The sequence below is a fragment of the Miniopterus natalensis genome, chromosome 2 (genome assembly GCF_054644295.1).
Source record: "Miniopterus natalensis isolate mMinNat1 chromosome 2, mMinNat1.hap1, whole genome shotgun sequence".
NCBI lineage: Eukaryota > Metazoa > Chordata > Mammalia > Chiroptera > Miniopteridae > Miniopterus > Miniopterus natalensis.
The window spans coordinates 19,285,421-19,307,762 of NC_142082.1; the positions used below are offsets into that span (position 1 = coordinate 19,285,421).

The window sequence follows — 22,342 nt, forward strand, 5'->3', positions numbered from 1 at the left end:
ACATTCCCAGGTAGGCATATCATTGCTTCAGGACCATGAACCATACTTTGAGTAACAAGGTTTTAGAGGATGAATTATTTGTGTTGTTCTGGAACCTGTCAGAACCCAACAGTTCTCTGTCTTTCTTCCTCCAGCAATTCAGTGAAGTTTTCCAAATTGTTATCAATAGTTCTCAGCACCTGGTTCACGGCTGCTGGGTTCATTCACCTGGTAAGCATCTCATCAAACTCTGTAATGTTGCCAGTCAGCACGAATGTCTTTTCTTTAAGAAATGAAGGTAATCCTTCTGAGCTCCTGTCTCCATCACTGTGACCAGTGTGAAGTTCATCATCTTACTTCCCTTTTCAGGGTTTGCTCCACTCCCCTATTTATGACAGATAAGTATCTCCTACACTCGAGGTTCCTACATGCCTTCTTCCAGCTTTTACAACCGGTGCTCAGAAAATGATCCAACAAAGCTTGCCCTTCAAAGGCATGAGCAATAGGGAAAATTGATCACTGCATCTTCATAAGGGTTCCAGCATTTTGAAAAAGAATAAAAGAATAAAAGTCAAGTAAATGAAGCCAGCAGGAGACACGTATAAAACCTGGAGAATCGGGGGGGGGTTGTTACTGAGTTGCAAAGGAGAGTTCTGGGGGTTTCTTTGTTCTCCTGAAATTAACCTGTATACATAGCTGCCTCCTTTGCCTATTGGAAAGGCTAGTTTTTTTAGCCCATGTTAATCAGCAATATAATAAATGGATTTCAACAATAGGACGGGACCTCCTAGGCTTTATTGCTCTAGGACAGTTGAGGAGCAGTCATTAGAGAATGCAGAAATTGAAGCGAGATGTTAAAAGCCTGCATAGGTCTTTGAGAAAAGCAAAGCAAAACAAAAAAATAAATAAAGCAGAAATCATTTTCACATGAGCCCTTCCCTCAAAATTAGTTAAAACAATAACAAGAAAAAAGAAAAATGTTAAACACCAAATGCAAGTTGTGATATGAACTATCAAAGAAATCTGAAACCAGCCACATCCTTTCTCAACACTGAAATAATACTCCCAAAGGGAGTGAGTTAAATGTCAAAGGGTTAAATTATTGTGAAGGAGATTTCCAGGTTGAAGTCAATTTAGTTTTGGTTTGTACATGTTGTAGAAGGGTATGATTGGAACTATGTACTAAGATGTTGTTTAAAGACACTAAAGTTTTAGTTTAAAGGGAACTGTCCCGAGTGATTCTTATATTCCTGGGTGGAATATACATGTACACACACACACACACACGTAGGAAACATATGTGTAAGCTATTTGGAAACATGTCTAAAAATGGAAAAAAGGAAAATTGAAAATTGTATGTATTCCACATAATTGTTATATATTATTTGTAATATATAGTGTATATTTGTAATAAATTTATATATATGTACATAAATTATAGTGTTGTTGCCTAAGTTACTCCTTTTATTTCACATAAAAAGATAACCTGATAAATTTAGTTTCCTTAAAATGTAGAGAATTAGGGGGGAAATCAGAGTAAATATTTCTCAGAGTGTTTTTAATCGCTGAAGAGATTTTTGGGGGGGTGGGGAAATAACCTGGGATGCTCAGCTGCCTGCTCCTCCTTAGACACTTGGTTTTATGAGGTTAAGCGCACTAAATGAAGTGCTCACCTGAGTGCTCCTTCCATTAACGGAAGATAATCCTGATCCGGTGAAAAATGAGAATGGGTAGTAACTGCTCAGCCTGAGAGCCTTTGGTGTCCACGATGGCTCCAGGATGTGATGAGGTGCCCGAATGAAAAGAAAGAGATGCAGGCAGTAAATTTCACTATGAAGCATCCCAAGCATGGGCTCCAGCTACATGCCCCCTTGGATTTCAGCAATAATCACAATGAAAGGAAACAAGACTTTGTCATCACTGCCCACAATTTGCCAACTTTTCACAGCTGCCTAGGAATCATTTAGTATTTCATCTGAGTTGAATTAAGTCATTTTGCCTATTCTTTATAAACTTTCCCTAGGATTCCATCCAGAGACCTTTCCTGAGTCTTCTTCTCTTTGGACAGGTGGAGAATTCTGGTGATCCCTGGCTCAAGGGTAAAAATTCACAGAATTTATCATATTTTGAGTCCATCTACCTGGTCATGGCAACAACGTCAACTGTTGGCTTCGGAGATGTGGTAGCCAAGACATCCCTAGGACGGACCTTCATTATGTTCTTCACTCTGGGGAGTTTGGTGAAGAATATTTTCAATATCTTTTGAATGTAGCAAGTAAACAAAAAGCATTTGGTTAATGGTGAGACGTAAAGCAATAGAGGCTTGAGAGTGAATGTTACACTATTCAGGTGTCAAATGAAAATGAAAAGATATATGGATCCCACATTTTCCTAAACTGCATCCCCTGGAGCACAGGATGTAACTGCTTGGTTGCCAGTAGACTTTCCTTATTCGCCTCTGGTTGACTTCAGCACCTCTACCTTCCTTCGTCGTTTGCCCCCCAGATTAAAGTCTTTCTTCCAAAGAGAAAGGGCAGTTGAGGTTTGATCTGAAGAAAGTTCTGTTCCTTCCAATTCAAACAAGTGAGCCTTTTGCTTCAGATAAGTGAACATCCGTGAGAGGTTCAGGAGTGTGCGTCAAGGACAGTGGATGTCTCCTTTTCTTTTAGATTCTAATTTTAATTCCTTAAAAGCCACACCAAGTTCTATAACCTCATTTTTCTGATATTCCAGTGTCCACATTGCTACACCCCCTCATTTCACTGTCCCTTCACTGTGCTCTGTCCCACATGCTTTCTTTTTTCCCCCAAGGCCCTAAATAACAGCAAGTCAAAGGGTCAGAAGGGCACTTTGTAGCAACAGGGAGACAGACTGGGTAGGAAGCCTGCCTTTCTGCTTGTCCTTTACTGTTTTCATCATCTAGAATTCTGGAAAGCATTTTATTCCATTTTAACTGAATGCAAAGACTGACATAAGAAAGGAAAGAGGGTGTCTCTTTAAAAATGTAGTTCATGGTGATGCCCCTTGTAGGTGGGAGTTTTGTGTACCTGCTTTCTCCTTCATAATCTCGAAATTTTGGAGTGTCCTTTAAAATAAGGAGACCTGAGTTTTTTACTTGTTGATTATTTTAGATACTATTTGCAAATTATATCCCCGAGATAGTGGAACTCTTTGTTCACCAGAGGAGATACACCAGTTCTTACGAAGTGCTCAAAGGAAAGAAGTGAGTAGCATTCAAATACAATTTCTACACTTCGAAATATTCTGCTTATCACATACAGCTTTCTAAGCACCTCTGGCTTGGCCTAGGTGAATATATTGGGAGGATCCTTCATTCACTAAAGAGGGTTGTGCTAAAATAAATACCATCAGAGGATAATATTTGCTACTTGATACAAACTACTCTATAGATGCTCATAAGGGCATTAAGTCAACTAAAATGGCAGATAATATTGTCATTCTCTGTCAAATACTGATTGTGACAATATTTGAGCTTCCCTTATCACTATTTTCTTATATCTGTTACTAATTGCCTTACTCATTTTAAGCATGTGGTTAACTCAGGCGAATTCTACATAATAGATCAAACCCAAGCCATGGCTCAAATTTAAAATAATTAATTCAGTTGTCTGAGACAAAACCCCCCTAAACCCATATGGGGCTCATTCTCGGGCAGAGGTCTGCTGGAGTGAGAAGCGACTTCAGCCTCTTCGCCAGTCCTTCATAGATGCCCTCCATTCAGGCCACAGCCACTTGTTCCCAGGAGGAAAGCAGAGTTGTTTGTACCCTGTTTCTCCGTGGATATGTGTTACCTCGGTTTCCATTATGTTTTCTCAGACCGAAGAAAAAAAGAATGAATTGGAGATCTTAAATTTTAGTCTCTCTCCACTGTGGAGGAATGAGGCACAGTGGAGTCAGACGCTCCTGGAGTGGCCTCTTAACACAGTGGTTGAAACCAAGGCTGACCTAGGACTAAGAACATAGTGCAGTGAACAAAACAAGGGAATAAACTAGACGAGCCGAAGTTCGAGCCAGTGTATCTGGGGAAAGCGCTGTGTGACCCATGCTAAATCAGCCAGTAAGGTCTGGAAAATTTAAGGTACATTTAAGCTAAAATTACGCCACTCATTTTCTTAAATGACTAGTAAAGGAAAAAGTAGGTTTTAAAAATATATATACTCAGTCTAAGGAAATTGACAACTATTTTCCACCATAAAAGTTACATGCTTATAATTTTGCGCCTGTCCTAGGTGTCTCTTTATTGGACTCACTTTTGTGTGTGTGTGTGTGACCACTGGATAATTTTAGATGCGGAAGATAAACACAAATAACCTAGATTCTAGTGCTACCTCAGACATAGCACTTAGCTATGGGAAAATCAAGGAAACACGTTGAGCCTCAGTTTTTCCTTAGTGACAAACGACTATATCACCCAATCAGGAATCAAGTGGAAAGTCAAATAAAATTACACATTTGCAATCCATTGTAAGTTATAAATAACCATGAAAAACCTAGCAGTTATGGTAGTTATTGCTGTACTCCTAAAAAGCTATGTGTAATTCAAATGGGTGGAGTTATACCCTATATGAGATGAACTAGAGAAGACAGAAATCTGCTTTTGTATAATGGAGATGCAGTCCTCAGTGTTTCTATTTTTAAAATCTGGGTGATTCAAGTACAAGTACCAAATTTATTTAAAACTAAGTTTAAGCGAATTGTCAGTCTCTAAATCTGGACAGGAAGATACTTCTTTCCTGGGATGATCCCCCTGACATGTTCTTGCTACCTAGGTTCATTGTGGTCTGTGGAAACATCACTGTGGACAGTGTAACTGCTTTCCTGAGGAATTTTCTCCGTCATAAATCAGGGCAGATCAACACCGAGATTGTTTTTCTGGGAGAGTAAGTGTATCTGTTTGGTTCATGGGCTCTAAATTAATACTTGAAATATGTGTGAATATTTTTTATTTTTTAAATTTATCTTTATTGTTGAAAGTACTGCAGATGTCTTTTTTCCCCATTGATCCCCTCCACCCCACCCCAGGCCTTCCCCATACTATTGTCTGATTCATCAAAGAGCTTATATGCATATGTGCATAACCCATGGACACAGACATAGTATGTGCGAATATTTTTAATGGAAGAAAATTACCCTTGTAATATTCATAGAAAAAGTAGGAAACAATGAGAAGCCAAAAGAACAAAAAAAGCAATCTCATGATCAGAGTTAACTTCTGAAAAAATTTGGGACTATATCTTGCCAGATGTTTCTCTGTATATGTACCATTAAGTGATTCCCTATCATTAAGGTTACTCTATACTTACTATTACTCTATATGACCGTAATCTTGTGCACAAGTCTGCTACCCTTCATAATTATCATTCTAACTGTTAATTACCAGGATTGGAAATCTGAAGTTCAAATAGATGCACAAAAGAATGTTTTGATGATGATTTCATTCTAGACAGTTGACCTTCCCCCGCCCCGCCCCAATATATTTTTATTGATTTCAGAGAGAAAAAGGGCAAGGGAGAGAGAGAGAAACATCAATGATGAGAGGGAGTCATTGATCGGCTGCCTCCTGCACGCCCCTGACTGGGGATGGAGCCCGCAGCCCAGGCGTGTGCTCTGACTGGGAATCGAACCTGGATCTCCTGGATCCTAGGTTGATGCCCAACCACTGAACCACACCGGCTGGGGGCAGTTCACCTTTTCACAAGTGGAGTCCAAGTCAAATATTGGTAAAACACTGGGAAATGTATATTTAATGCCAAAAGATTTTGAAGTAGGCAAAATGATTTCTAATTGTTTTGTTTTACAACTTTGGTTCCGAGTGAGATGGAACAAGTTTTGTGTGTTTTAATAAATTCCTCTTGATTTCTTTTACCCTCCTTTCTATGAGGCCAGTGAGCTTATTTTACTGACTTTTAAGCACTCAGCGTATTTTGATATTATCTGTTTTGTGTCATATGTTGTAAATAATTTTATCCCTCTTTGCCTTTTAATTTTGTGTGCTTTTATTTTAATACAGGGGCATTTGATTTACATGCACTTCAATCATCCACTCCCTTTTTTATGTTTGTTTCTTGCTTTTCTTACATTCTTAGGCCTCTCTGTTCTAGGATTAAGCAAATATTTCTCTACCATTTCTATGTTTTCATATGGAAAATTTTTAATACGTAATCTCTCTGGGATTGATTTTGTGTAATGTGAAGGAAACTAATTGCTTTTTCTTCCCCAAATGGTTAATATGTCATTTAGACATCACTCAGTAAATAAGTCAGACTTGAAATGACATTTTGCTCTTATTCAGGATACATTCTACAGCTAAAATGGGAAACTAAGCATTGTCTTTGATACTCCTGTCTCCTCAAACCCTATGTATACTTTCATCAATATCATCAATTTTGTCTCCTAAATAAGCTCTAATTCTCTTTCTACCATTTCATTTCCACTGTTACAACCCTGTTCACAGTTAGTATCTTGTCTCTCCTGAATTTCTGCAAAGGCCACTCCATTGATTGATTCTTTTTGCTCAGAATTTCTTCTACCTTTATATGATCAGTTTAGTTTCGTTCTTTAGCACTCAGAGAGACCTTCCCCATCCAATCTATAAAAATCAGTGTCTTCTAATCCTTCTGTCTCTTGACTCTGTTATATTTCCTTTAAAGCACTATCGCCATCTGTAATTGTGGTTGATTTTCCTTTAATACAGCTATTAACATTTCCTTCTCTTACTGTGCATTCATGCTGCTCCTCTCAATAAAAGACAGAACCTCTTTCCCCTCACTTTGAATCTGAACTAACCAGTGACTTGTTTTAATTAATGGGGCAGAAATAACACTTTGCTAGTTCCAGGCCTGGCCTTTAAGAGGACTTTTCACTCCAAGAGAGTCTTAAGCCCTAAGCCACCATATAAAAAGTCAGACTAACTTGCTGGAGAGAAGGCCCAGGCAATTTTCACCTGCTCTAGTCAGGTAGCTGAGACAGCAATCATGTGTGGGAAGTCATTTTGGTCATTCCAGCTCCCAGTCACACTCCCTGATGAATGTAGCCACACAAATGGTCACAGTCAACACTATGTGGAATTACATTGCTGAGACCAGCCAACCACAAAATCATGAGAAGCAGTATATTATCGTTGTTTTAAGTCAAGAAGTTCTAGACGAGTTTGTTTTGCAGAAACAAAAAGTGGTAGTGGAAGTAGGGTGCTGTCATAACAAAAGCGAAAATGTGGTCTTTTCCTTGGAACTAGTGGCAGGCAGTGGCTGGAGGGTTGCATGGGGACTCAGTAGAGGCCAGAAGAACAATGAGAAAATTGTTCTTGGGTACTGGAAGAAGAGCAGAATTTGGTAACAATGCCACTAAAAGTAACATGGAAGACAGAAAATGTACCTAGTGCAGTTGTGAAGCTGGCTACGAAAATTTCCCAGAAGAATGCTGGGTGTCATTTGCTATCATATCATCAAGTACGATAAAGTAAGAAAATTGAGCTGAAGAAGAAACTCTTCAGTCTTCAAGCAGAACCTAAAGGAAATCTAGAAGTCCCAGAGCAGTCTCTCCAGCTGGCCAAAAAATATCAAAGAGGAATATAACCTCTGGAGAAAAAAAAATCTAATCCAGGAGGCCACCTATAAAATAGGACCCCCAAGGTCAAAGGTCAAGATCCAATCAAGGATGCAGCTGAAGACCTCAGAAAGATTTATGGCAATGATTTATTGATGCTCCTTTCAAGTTAGGCAAAGGACTTTGAAGAACCTTAGGACATTCTTCCCAGAATCCTGACATTCTCAAAGTAGAGAGGGATCTCTCAACCAGAGGAATCATAAACATGACTTTGTGGGCATGCCATGAGCCTGAATAACATATATAGAAACTTGTCTATGCTTTAAACAAAATGTTACTGGTAAAAGTACTGTCAGCTTGGGGTAAAAGGGACACAGAGAGTTCAAAATGAAAAGAAAAAAATGCCAACGTAGCACAGGCAGGAATCAAGATGAGAAAGCTACTCAAGTACCAACATAGGACATTTATTGGGGAAAAGAAAGGATGGCTCAGAGGGTTAGGGGAGAGAGACAAGAATAGAAAAGAACAATGGATTAGCTCATAAGGACAGAACTTGGCTTTAATAAAAAAACAACCTCTGTCCCTGGAGTGGGGGGCCCTAATAATATATGCTCGGATAGATTTCAGAATATCTTTGCGATAATTTCTAGTGATTAGAAATTATTTTTCATCACCACCCTCACCTCTTTTGATTGGGAATGTCTATTGCAGCTTTTCATTCCTTATCATGGTATGTTGGGTGTGGAGATGGGGAGACTAAAACATCTATTTAGTTCATAGGCCTTCAGTTGAAGAGAGGCTATACCTGAGGAGTCCCATCCACATCTAGAACTGACTTAAGAGGACAAAAACCAGGACTTTGACCTGATTGCAATAAAGAGATGAGACTTTTGGAGGAGGACATGAGAATATTGTGTACAGGGGAGGGATGTGAATTCTTGCAGCCAGAAGGAAGACCGTGGTAGACTGTTTTTAAAAGATGGCTACAGATATTTTAAACAATAATAAAATTAAAAAAAAAAAAAAAGATGGCTATAGGCAGTTTCTCCCAAATGTTTACACATAGGCTATTCCTTTACCAAATTAGGCCTGAGCTTCAGATACGTCCACGGAATTAGGCTAGTGATGTCAAATCACCTAACCATGTGGATTAAAATGAATGGAATATAGATGTGTTCCAAGAGGAGTTTAGGGGTTCTATTAAATGCAAATAAAGATAACAGTATCTTAAGCAAAGTCAAGCATCCTTTTTCTTCTTTGGCCCTCCCTTCTTTCTTCAGGGTTCCTCCTTCTTTGGAACTAGAAACCATATTTAAATGCTACATGGCCTACACAACTTTTGTTTCTGGATCTGCATTAAAGTGGGAAGATCTGAGGCGAGTTGCGGTAAGAGCTTTTTTTCTCTTTGTAGTTAACCTCAGCTGCAACAGTTAAGATAATAGAATATATTCTCTTTCAAAAGCATTATGCCAGACCCTTAAATTTGGGAAAAAACGACTTTCTTGATTTTAAAAACTTATCATAAAAGAAATGTAGTAATTGACCTCCAATTTCTCCTTGACGAATATCAAGTGGACCTCACCATTTATCTACACTTACAGTTGAATTATTTATTTCACTAAATTCTCTACCTAGAGCAGTTTTATTTTCACAGTCCAAGAGATCTGAAAACATTATGACTAGCAAAAGTGTGTTTGATCTTACCATTCAAATGGGATTCTTACCAGAGCACAGATTTACCAACCTCTGAACACACTGATGTGCCTTCTGATAGGAGAGACATGAAGGAAAATAACAGAGATCCCATTAAGGTTGAAGCTAAAACTAATGATTAAAGGCCAGCCCTCTAGACAGCTTTCATTTAAGATCAAAGCAAGCTTCCTCTCATTTTGTAGGTTTCACAGAATCATATAAACCAAAAGCATTCAGTCTTTTTTTAAAGCAGGGATATATAGAGTTAACATAAAGAATTAAAGCAGAAAATGACAGACTCAGAATAATCTTTCTCTTTCCTGCACCTTGGTTTTATAAGAGCCACATCAACAATTTTCTAGAATCTTAAGGTTCAGAATCCAGTTATTGAATGACTGTTTACTTTGAGCTAAGCAGACTTTCAGTTCCTACATTCTTTGCTGTCCTGAAAGGCAAATGGGTATACAGGCAATTGCTTAAAAAGATCTCATTACTTATCAGTAGGCATACATGGAAGGTTAGGATGATAGGGAAAATATAACTATGCACTTTACCCATTTTAAAGCAATCTGACACCTTTGTTGGAGACCCTGTGCCCTAGTCCATCCATTGTAGTCCTCACAGCCCTTGTAGCATTTGCAGGATTATGATCCTGATGTAATTTAATCCCTATCACAACTCCTTCCCAAGTGCATTCTGTTTCTTACTAGAAATTTTATGGGGGAAAAAGCTAAGGAAACCCAAAAGAGACACACTACAGCATTTCCCATGTAATTAACAAGATGGTTGCTGTCCAATCTTGAAGAATAGGTGGAATCCGCGGAAGCATGCCTGATTATAGCCAACCCCTTGTGCAGTGATTCAAATGCTGAAGACACTTCAAACATTATGAGGTATGAAGCTGGCACTGTGTTTTTATGCTCCAATACTGACTTATTTCTGCCTCTTTTAAAATAAAGCCTGGTGTATAGACTGAACAGAAGATGTCATCTATCACAGCACTAGGTTCATCATATTCCAAATTTCTGCCTATTTTTTTGCCCCCAGAAATGGTGCAAATGTATGAAAAATAATTGAAAATATAGTATACTGAGTGTCTATGGGCTTGTTCACATACTTTCCTGACGTTTCATATGGATAATAGCTATATAAATTTAAAAAGCAAGCATGCAGATAATTGATAACTGTTCAGATAGCATCATTATAACTAATGTCCTCTCCCCCTCAAAAATAGAGATGCTAGTGGTGTGATATGTGAACCCTATTAGTAGACTTTACTTATTGGGAATTTTTTTTCCAGTAGTTCTGGTGAAAGATTGTGTTTGGTTCTGTATGATGTGTTTGTGACTATTGGAAATTATTTTTAAGATGGCTAGAACTAGAGTTACCATCTTTAACTCTGAAGTATCTATGAGCAGGAACTTGACTTGTGGTAACAGATTCAAACTATCCTTGTGACAAAGGCTTTATTCTTAATCCAGATGATTTTCTGGCCCCCAAGGCAAAATAAGTATAAATAGCTAAAGGTGACTCTATGAATAATAAGAAATAGCTGAGAATTTTCACCATGCATAATACAGTAAATATGGCACAGACTTTAGTTTATTAATTTGTAAAATGAGAAAGCTAGATAAAATAATCTATGAGCTATTTCAAGCTACAGATAGTCATTCAATCTCTAGTTTTTCTTGAAACTAATGTGTTTGAATTTGAAGGCTAAAATATATATGAAACTGTTTTTTCCTTCTCAAGAATTGGTCCCAGGAGACCATAATTTCCTAATACCAACAGATGACCTTTCCATAGATTTATTTTACTAAGTCACTAAAACAACTACACCCTTAATTGGGTGTTCTATTAAACAGAACATTTTTAGGGAATAGCATAACAATGAAACTTGTAATATGTCATTTTTTAATGCTTACCCACATAACAATTTAACTCTGAATAGAATGATAGTACAAAGACATTGTAGGTGGCACATTACTAATGAACATATTTGTTATTTATGCAGGGTACTCTCTATCAAGAACTATTACCCTAAAACTAGAGTCATCATACAGATACTTCAATCCCATAACAAGGTATTGTAACTTCCTAGACTATCTAGTCACCTCGTCTTTTAGTCTGTGGAGCTAGATGAATTTAGTTCATCTAAGTAATAGATGAATTTATTATTTCCAAATGGGTTTACACTTGAAAAGTTTTTGCCAATTGTAAATGAAATTTGGAGTCTCATTGAGATTGTTAATCACTTATGAATGTAAATTCAGAAAGATATATAATTGTGTCCTTTAAAAGCTGCTTGAATCTAGGTAATGAATGAGGTCCTCTGCTTTGGGGCACTGAGAGGGACACTCTCAACTACTGGTAGCTACTAGAATTAAAGTGGGATGATTAGACAATTACAAAAGTTTGAGAGACAACTAAGAGCTAGGTCAGGGTTGATTGATAAGGTTCATCTTCTACACAAGGCCATTTCTTTGAGACTAGGAGAGGTCGATGTTTTTCTCATGCATAAAAACCAACACAGAGTCAAGAAAAATGAAGAAACATAAATATGTGTTCTAAACAATAACACAAAAACAAGATAAAACCTCAGGAAAATGCCTTAATAAGAGGTAAGTGATTTACCTGACAGAGAGTTCAAAATAACTGTCATAAAAATGTCACTGAACTTGGGAGATGAATGGATTAAAAAAAGTGAATATTTCAACAAAAAGGTAGAAAATATTAGAAAGTACCAAATAGAAGCCACAGAGCTGAGGAATATAGTAGCCAACTGAAAAATGCAATGGAGGGGCTTAGCCAGATTAGATGAATCAGAAGAAAGGATCAGCAAACTGGAAGACAGAGTAGTGGAACTCACCGAACCAGAGCAGCAAAAAAGAAAACGAAAAAAGAGTGAATGAGTGAAGACAGTTTAAGCAGCTGATGGGACAATATCAAGTGGACCAACATTTGCATTATGAGTCTCACAAGGAGAGAGAGAGAGGCAGAAAACTTATTTGAAGAAATAATGGCTGAAAATATCACTAATGTGGAGACTGAAACAGACATCTAGATTCAGGAAGCTGAAAGTTCAAAGTAAGAGGAACTCAAAGAGACCCACACCGAGACACAGTAAAGAGTCAAAAGTTAAGGACAACCAAAAGTTGTTTACTTGAGACTTTTCTTGTTTCTCAAGGTAGATATTTATTGCTATGATTTTACTTATATATGGAATATAAAAACAAATAAATAAATGAACAAAAGAACAAATAAACCCTGAACTCATAGGTACAGAGAACAGATTGGTGGTTGTGGGAAGCCAGGGATGGGAGTGGGAAAAATGGGTGCAAGGGGACAAAAGGTGCGAACTTCTAGTTAAAAAAAAATAATAATAATAATGGAGGTATAATGCACAGCATGGTGGCTATAGTTAATAATACTTTATTATATATTTAAAAGTTGCTAAGAGAATAAATCTCTAAAGTTATCATCACAAGAAAAAAATTAATAACCACTATGGTGATGAATGTTAACTGGACTTATTGTGCTGATCATTTAACAATGTATATAAATACTGAACCATTTTGTTCTATACCTGGAACTAATATAATGTTATATGTCAATTATACCTTAATAAAAACAAAACCCTCCAAAAACCAAATAAACAAAAAAGATTGTAAATGTGGAGTACAATTAGAGGTCTAAGCCATGTCACTTGAATTTGCATCTATAACTAGTTTCGTTTTAAACAGTGGAACAGTTGACCACTAACCACTTCTAAATGTTGAACTCGTTCTTATCACTTCTGCTGACCTGGGCACAATAAATGCTTTAAAGTAAAATAAAGGCATTCATTTACAAAGGAGTTTCTCAAATTATATTTAATGTTTGACCTACTTTTTTACCATGAAACAGGATTTTCTGCCAAAGATTCCCAGCTGGAACTGGACTACTGGAGACAACATCATCTGCTTTGCTGAATTAAAGCTTGGACTTATTGCCCAAGGCTGTTTGGTGCCAGGCTTATGCACCTTTCTAACATCTCTATTTGTTGAACAAAACCATAAGGTAACCTTGTAAGTTGATGTTGAATCTTGGCTCTATCCCCATGTTCTCACATATTAAGATCAGATATAGATATAAAAATTGAGGAAAGTATGAAGGCCCCAAGAAAGGAGATTTGACTTCTGCTTGAGCTGAGAAGGGATTGCGAGAGCTAGATTGAGTTCCCAGGTACTGCATTAACCTTGAAAAAAAAGTTATTTATTTTATCCTTGCCTAAGAATATTTATCTGCAAAATAGAGACCATAACTCTGCTTCCTACATGCTCCACGGATATTATGAATGTAAATGTATTCGTAAGTTATTGAAAGTAGAAATATAATTAAAGGTTATGTTATTAGAGGAGAAGTCATATATTTAAACATAAATTAAATACAATAATCAACATGATAATAAATAATTATATTTGTCAAACAAAAATAATAATACAAATAATAATTAAAACCTGATTTTCCAGGTTATTTGGGGGCATACAGTAATAATACTAATGACCTCATATTGAGTGCCTACTATGTGTTATACATTTTAAATATATTATATTTCCCCTCAATAATATTTCAAGGTAGTATCCCAGTAATGGGTCAATGATGTTACCTAACCTGGTCATATATTAAGTGAGTAAGAGCTAGAATTGTCTGATCTACAGTCCTACCACTATGCCCCATGCCTGTGGTTGTTGGCTATCTATTCACAATCTCCCACATCAGGTCCTAGGATACCTTTGTTTGAGACAAAATAAGCAGCTAAAAGGAGCTGTTGGAATGAATTAATATAGCACAGAGTATGACCTTCCAAATGCCATTCCTGTGAAATGCTCTAGGAAAGGTCCTAACCCTCAGCTGGGCCTGGAATCCTATTATCCAAAGCCCCTCCAGAGACTGACCTTTCTCTCCACTTACGAGTCCACATTAGCTTTTTTTTACATGCATTTTTTCTCCTGGTCTCTCTTTACACTTTACTCCCTTGGTTCAATAAATTAAAAAAATGTTTACATCTTCTCTGGTTCCTTTTCTGGTGCTATTAAGGAAAAACAAAAGAAGTGAAAGATGCTCTGGCCAGCACCATGCTAACCGGAACACGCAGAATTCTTCTGCAGTTCCTTCTTGCAAGTGCGAGGAGACATCACATACAGATAAACAGAAATGGCTATCAGGCAGCATTAACCTTCACTTAGTGGTCACTGTGCATGGCCTAAGAAATGGCTTGTCAGGACATCCTCTCTGTGTTGTATGCTTAGAAAGCGGAAGGTAACTGCAATGTCGGTTGTGATGATTGTTATTTTAATCTCTATGACCAGAGAAAACAAAAGGAATGAGTTCTCTGTGTGAAGGCCTCATCTTTCTCATGGAAATATAGAAGGTAGAGACGTGTAAAACCAGCCCTATTATGCTTGTCTTTTTCTTTTTTATCTGAAGTTGTAACCTCCTCACTGAGGATGGTTATCTGTCAACATTCATCATAAGATGGTTTTTGGAATACAGGAATTGAGAGGTATTTGTGGACATGACAATTTTTTTGTTTTGGAAGTGAAGTCTGAAACTCACTTTCAGGAATCCTCAACTGGACAGAGTAGGACAGAGCAAGCTGTTTTTAATGCTGTACACTGCTCTGGTGCTTCAGATGTTGTAACTTTTATTTATGTTTAATGGCCAGAACTCCAGTGTCTTATGTCCCATTTTTCTCTGATTAGGCACTTAACTTTCTCTGTCAGTTTTTGCATCTATAAATGCAAATTTTTAATCTCATAATCAGATTTTTCCAAGTATTGAGTTAATATTTGTTAAACTTCTTAGTACTCAGATGAAAAGAAGGCCTTGGATCAGTAGCATGTGTTTTTGTTTGTTTGTTTTACTATATTGAGTGTATGGTGGGAAATTGTAGTTTGAAGAGCATTTCTGGTTGGTTTTGGCACAAAGCATTTCCTTACAAGCTTAAACTTCGATTAGATCTATTTCAACTGACTTACTTGAGCTCCCCAATTCTACTATCCAAATCCAAAATTCATCTTGTCTTCCTGTTTCCCTTTCTGACCTTTTAAAAGCTAACTCAGGAAGTCTTCTCCATCTCTATGGTTATCATTCTTACCCTTTTCCAAAAGTGAAACATTCAGATTAGAAGTATTAAGGCAATTTCTGTAGTAGTGGAGAATTAAATAGTGGTATGAACTGCCCAGTGAGGTGAGCCCTCCTCAACAGAGGAGTTTAAGAGTTGGGGGGAAAAGGCAGGAGATTCAGCTGAATCTTGGGAAAGGGTATGGAAGTGCCTGGATTGCCTGAAATGGTAGTCTGTTTTCAGCATGGCAGAAATTTTTGTTTGTGTGTTTTTTGTTTGTTTATTGTTGTTGTTTTAAATTAAATGTAATTTATTGTTGCGAATATTACATATGTCCCCCATTTTCCCCCCTTTGCCCCCCCTCCACCTGGCTACCACCCCACCCCAGTCCTTCCCCTGTCTATTGTTTGTGTGCATTTGTTTTTATTTTGTGTTTCCTGAACCACAAGATGGCCACTGGGGAAGTATTTCTGAATAGGCCTTTACTCTCCATGCCAACAGTGCTTCAGAGTTCATAGAAATCCCAGACTTTTATCTGAGGTTCTGGGCTTTAAGGGGCCTGTCCCGCCATGTCAGGGCAGTGTGGATGCTCACAGAGGCAGGCGGGAGTACACAGGAGGACACAAAGAGAGCATAACACAATTTTGAGGGATCTTGCACAAATGCCAGAGGTGAGTTACCCAGCTGCCCCTGTCCCCTCAGGTTGCATTTAGCCTTTTGGGGAGATATCCCTTCTCCCTTAACACCTCCCATTTCTCTAGAAACCTACTGCTATCCTTGATTTTTGCATTTGCATTTCCATTAATCAGGTGGCTCTTTGAGTTCATGTGAACACAGGAAGGTTTCTGATACTGGGCAGGAGCCATGTATATTTGTTTCCCTTGTGGTATGTGGTTACAGGCATACCTCAGAGGTATTGCAGGTTTGGTTCTAGACCATCTCCATAAAGTGAGTATCTCAATAAAATGGCTTGTAATCTTTTTGCTGGTGGAGGGTTTTGCCTTCAATTTGTAAAACACGTAACATCTGTGAAGCGCAATAAAGTGAAACAGTAGAATGAGGTATGCCTGCAGTTAGTAGAAAACTAATATGTTTAAAAAACCCATCTTGAACAGCCATGTCTAGGGAGAGACAATTTAGATTCTATATCACCCTTCCCATGTTACTACTGACCCAACGACCAGTCTCCCTTGCTGAAATGATTGCGAGAAGAATCCTGACTTCCAGCAAGGAGTCCTGGATGCCATATGGGAGAAACTAAGTCACGATTTTTCCACTTTGTTCTGAACTGTTTAGTGAAAGTAGTTGAGATGCATGTTTGAGTTTTAGTTCTTCCTTTGACATTTGTCCAGTTAGGCACGAGGACAAATCTCCTCCCTATCACCAGTGGGTACTGGTTTGCTGCTTAGCAAAATAAACACCTTGAATTATAGCATCCCATCTTCCTTGTCAAGTGCTTCATGTGACATGATTGTACATTACAGGTTTGTCCTAAACAGCCCTGGCAAAAAATCTTTTTAAGTAGCCTGAAGAACAAAATCCTGACTCAGCGTCTCTCTGATGACTTCTCTGGAATGACTTTTCCTGAAGTTTCCCGGTAAGTTAAAAGAAATACTTTCCTCATCGTTTCATGCGATGACATTCTTTCAGCAATGTTCATTGATGGCATTTCTGTAGGCCAGGCTCCATGACAAGCACTGAAGATATATGAATATAAGATGTAAGAATGAGTCTGAGTGTCTGCAACCTAGAGGTTGTGGGACAATTTTCTCTATCCCAGTTGGCACGCTGGCTGAGGGTTACTTCAGAATGGATTCATTTACAAGTGGGAATTGCGTATTTGGGAGGCCTTCCTCTGCTGAGGTGCTGGCGCCTCCCAGGTGCAGAGCACAGTGTTAGCTGTAGTATTGTGAAGCAGCGCCCTGCTGCCCTCCCTTTCCTCATGACTGCTGGTCTTCCTTCCCAGGCTCTGCTTTGTGAAGCTGCACCTCATGCTGATAGCCATCGAGCAGAAACCCATGTCTTCGGGGTGCTGGTAGTAATGAGGCTTTGAACCTCTTTGTGTTTTTTTTTCAATAGAATCTCTATGATTAAGACTTGTCCAAAAATACAGCCATAACTAACTTTCTACCATTTGTTGAGAGCCGGGCTTTGGGGCACCCAGGCTCCTGTGGTGCATTTAGTATTCTCTCTAATGATTGGGGTTAGCATGGTTACCCTAAAGGGTGGACAGGCACTTTGCCTTTGTTCTTATGACCCTGTCCCAATTCTTATCAGCAGGGGTCGCCTTCTCAGATCTGTTCCTCTGAATGTATTACCAGATCTTGCAAATCTTGACCATGCAACCATACTATAAAATAGAATTATTTATGATAAAAATGTTCTCACAAACTGTAGTCTTAGAAACAAATCTGCAAAATATGGCAAAATGGGAATCTGATTGGCCTAGTAGATAAAGTCTGTTGTTAATAGAGGAGGCAAAGGAAAGAGATAACATTACCAGCATTTCCTGAGAATCCATATTGGATAATATGAGAAGTAAGAGAAGTTATATCAAAAAATATAAAATTTAGGGCAAATAGAAAGAGAATCAGCTACAATGACATATAGAGAAAAAATGATGAAAAGTTTTAAAAGGGTGCTTAAATGGATGTGGAACAAGAAAGACTTTGGCTTATGCATGGTTCTTAGTGCAAATCCAACTTAAATTAAATTAGAATCAACACACTAGATTCTAGTCTAGATTATGATTTGCTAGCCCGGTAGCCTTGGCAAAGTGTTCATCATCTTTAGAGAGAGGAACTCATGCTAATTAACACCTAAGACCCCTTCTAGCTCTAAAACTGACATTACCAGGAACACTGCAATTACAGGGAAACAGTCAAAATTCAATAACTTTGAGTGGTAGCACATGGACTACAAAGGAATGATTTTATATGAAAAAGTTAGAAAGAAGAACAGTTCTGTGCAAGTAGAGAGCATGCAGAAGGGATCTGGGCAAAAGAAATCAGTGGGGTACAATGCAAAGCAAGTCGTTCAGGGAGAGTGACAAGGAGTATTGTCTGGCTGCCTAAATTCTATTTAGCAATCCTGCCATGCTCAAGAAAATCTCAAAATCTAAACCTAAACCAGGCAGTTTGGGTTTCAGACTGGCCCAAAACTTGATCAAATTTTGACATCTTTTTGGCCTTCAACAACCCAGGCTACCCATCAGAATTATTTGCAAAGTTTTAAAGACATAGATTCTAAAACCCTGCTTCTGAACTTTATGGAATCAAAATCTCCAAGGATGGGGCCTGAGAATTTTCTAAGTCTCCATGATACAGTCAGTTTATTCACAGGCTTTTGGAAACTACAGAGCCAAATGCTTTTAAGATCCTTTTCAATTCTGACATCCTAGAATTCTATAAACATTATTAGAATTATTATTAGGACATCATAGACCAGAAACATGGATATCTATTAAGCAGCTAATTTCTGCATATATTTAAGAGGTCCTGGCGCTGTTTACTGTCTAGCACACATCTACTCACAATGAAAGAAGAACCTGCTCTAACATAGATTTAAAGCTGGTCTCTCATCAAAAAGTCAGGTGAATCAAAGTCCTAATGTGGCAAAGATATTGATAATAACAATCTCCTACATGGTTGCTAGCTCATGACCAACAGTGCTATAGGCACTTTACTTACATTAGCTCTTGAATCCTCACAATGCTGTGAGGTGTGCACAATTATTAGTTCCATTTCACAGAGGAGGGGGCTGAGGCCCAGACAGCTAATTTCCCCAAGCTGACACTGCTCCCAAGTGGCAGAGCCAGAATCTGAACTCAGTTTGGCTCCGGGGGCTGCGCTTCTGATCACAGAGCCGTACTAAATCCACCATAGATATAAATGAGCGGAAGGAAAATAGGCATCTCAATGGCTGGGCTTTAGGCAAGTATATTGAAACACTGGAGGAAAAATCTCTTCTTTTAACCTTTTATTTTCTCTTCTAATTGATACACTTGAATATACTCTAAGACTTGCAAAACCCCTGGGTAATTACAGAGATTTGTTTTAGGGAATAATTTGTCACCTGCGAAGAGATAAAGTTGGACCTGACCCAGTTAGATAGTGTTCTGAGATTGTCCCAGTAGCGAACATTCTCTAATAAAGCAACTGGCCATGATTAATGAGGAGGGGAATTAAGCAATAGCGCCAGTTCAGAAAAATCTTCCAAAGTTCACCTCTTCTTTCAAATGCAACCAAAGATACTAATCATGACAGTAACTTCATAACTAAACACTTAAAAAGAGTTCAGAGGACCATCCCTTTAAAAAAGGAGACATGAAGATGGAACTCAGTATATGCTTGCCAGCCAATGATCATAGACCAGTCATGTTAGGGGCGGGAGGCACAAATTCATGTTCCTTCTCTTTTAAAGTTAAAGCAATCATTCCACTCATTAAATATCAGTCAATAAATACTAAGAAAATGCCATCTAGTGTCTCAGGTAATCATCTACCTGAACACAGCTGCTCAGCACAGTTCTCCTCCTAGAACCAGGCGGGAGAGCTTTCGTTGGACAAGCCCTTTTATTTTTGTGAGGCTCTAACACTTGCAAGTTACTCAGAGGCACCCCAACAGCAGAATAAGTTTTGCCAGAATTAAGACTTAACCTTTTTCCAATGTGAATATAAAAGGAGTGTGTTTTAAGGGAGAAAAATAACACTTTCATCATGTGGAGTTAGAGGGTTATGAGACCTTTTCATACTAGAGGTATGGAAAAGAAAAACCAGGAGATCTGACAAACACAGGGAGCAGTGTGAGGAACTTAAATATTCACGATAGCGTCAAGGAGTACCGTGGGTGAAACACCTAAGACAGCATTCTAAAACACACAAACTAGAAAAAGAAAATTGAAAGTTTCAAGTAATGTAGAAATAAAAACAATTCATGTGTTTCCTACTCTCAAAAATCTTGCAATCGGGAGACAAAAATGAAGTCCAAAGAAATATACAAGTTCAGAAAATGTATCAGCAAATAAAAGGAACTTTTGAACCCAACTAATTAATAGACATAATTTAACTCTAAAGGTCAAGTAGCTTAAGGATGAACACCACTAGTAAGTCTCGCAAGTGCGTGGCCTTGGCCTAGATGCCAACAGGTAGCCTAAATCATCAAGGGTCCATACATCTGAGTTTGTTTGACCATCTCAGATTCTGGACACACGGTCTAAGAAAGAACTTACCCTTCAGTCAGCTGTGTACACAGTTCAACAACTGTGTCGTGTGGGGCTTGGCTTCCCTCAGTATATTTAGCAGCAATCAGAGTGTCAAAAATAGTCAAATTCACATTTTCTACCATGCTTAGCAGTAAAAGGGGATTGAGTCCTAGTAACTCTGTAACTTAGAGAATCCATAGGTAATGACAGAATGAAACACCAAATACTGGCACAGAGAGTGGAAGGGAAAATTGCCTTATTTTTATTTTTTGTCTCTAGTGGCCTGATGCTAAATCCATCTGAGGAGGTCAAGCTGCATAAGAACACATTAGGGTTCTTTATTGCTGATTCTGCAAAGAACGTCAAAAGGTAATTTTATTTTATTGCTTCAAGGGGAGAAAGTCCTAACGCACACACAACCTAATGGCAGGCAGACTGAGTCAGCGCCGTGCTTGCTTAGTGTTAAGCCTCACATAAGTCATTCTTGATTTGCTTTCATTGTCCAGAGCCTTCTTTTACTGTGCCACCTGTCACGGTGATGTGCATTCTCCTGAGCTAATTGGAAAATGTAACTGCAAAAGCAGGAGCCTTCGACACCTCACAGGTAACTGCACTTTACACCCGGCTGGCCTCAGCCCAGCTTCCCGGGGTTCGGCCAAGGAAGGAGGAAAGGACCCATCCCTTAAAGGACAGTGCCCATGTTAACTTGGCCAAGAAGTGGCAGACATTTCCCCATGGGGCATACAAGTTCTGAGAATCAGTCTTTTAGGGCCGAGAGCAACCTTACTAGTTATCTAGTTCAACTCGTTCATAGGCCAGGCAAGTGACTCTGAAAGAGATTCACTGAGGAGCAGGTCATGGACCTCTCATGCTTCCATTCTATATGCAAACTGAAAGGCTCTGTCTCAGCCACATCTCCACGTTCTCTGAGTCTTTCCATTTCCCCTTGAGAACTCAGACACTGTGGGGCGAAGAAAAAACCCCACAAAACTATTCCTATAATTTCCTAAAATGCTTCAGTCTGAAGAATATTGTAAATTAAATGGGTTTTAAGATCCTATTTTGGATTGAAAAGTTAAACATTGACTCTTTTTTAATTCTATGAATCTCTTTTGAGGCAATAGATGAGGCTAACTAAATAGGAGGAATGTCCCACTAAAGAAAGTATAAGAAGGAAAAAAATAAAAGTATCATCTCACTGTATGCAACTTTATACTACATGAAAATTTAACATGGTTTCATGCAGGAGACATATTCTTATAAACACAGTGCACAAATAAAACTTTTTCAAATAAATTATACACACCCATATGCTTGCACTGCTATCAGTCATTTTGCAAATACAAATGTTTTATAAAAATAAGTATTCATCCCTTTATTTGGCTGACTTTTAAGTGTGGCTTTACTATAAATATTTTAAAGCAGGATGTTGCTCTAGTATAAAGATGGGAATATTTTTGTTTAAAGAGAAAGGCTCTGCTTTCATATTTGTAGAAATGCCAATTTTTACCCACTTCTGTGACATATATTTTATAGTATCAAAGGAATAAATTAGTGAGACTTTCAATTTACAGTCTAATGTTTGAGCTTTGATGTAGTTATTACCTTGCTCAGCATTTTTTATTCTTCTCATAATAGAATCATTTCTTCTTCCTGCTCCATACCGATCCTCAGTCACCTCTCCTACGGAGCCTATCCTACTGGATTCAGAACTCTTAGTAATCTGCTATCGAGATTCACTGTTCTTGACTTCAATTTGTCAGATGATGGCAGCAGAGTACCATGAAATGCTCGCTG

At 38.2% G+C, this 22,342-nt stretch overlaps 1 protein-coding gene across 1 annotated transcript in view; it reads left to right on the forward strand.

Moving 5' to 3' along the window:
* Positions 1-22,342, forward strand: part of KCNU1 (potassium calcium-activated channel subfamily U member 1) — a 239,284-nt gene that overhangs the window by 153,846 nt on the left and 63,096 nt on the right. The window contains exons 7-17 of the mRNA XM_016210705.2: positions 135-210; positions 2,048-2,218; positions 3,111-3,202; positions 4,770-4,880; positions 8,826-8,931; positions 10,048-10,130; positions 11,252-11,321; positions 13,144-13,296; positions 16,828-16,940; positions 20,825-20,914; positions 21,052-21,149. Coding sequence (XP_016066191.2) covers positions 135-210; positions 2,048-2,218; positions 3,111-3,202; positions 4,770-4,880; positions 8,826-8,931; positions 10,048-10,130; positions 11,252-11,321; positions 13,144-13,296; positions 16,828-16,940; positions 20,825-20,914; positions 21,052-21,149 — 1,163 coding nt within the window. The remainder of the gene's footprint in view (positions 1-134; positions 211-2,047; positions 2,219-3,110; positions 3,203-4,769; positions 4,881-8,825; positions 8,932-10,047; positions 10,131-11,251; positions 11,322-13,143; positions 13,297-16,827; positions 16,941-20,824; positions 20,915-21,051; positions 21,150-22,342) is intronic.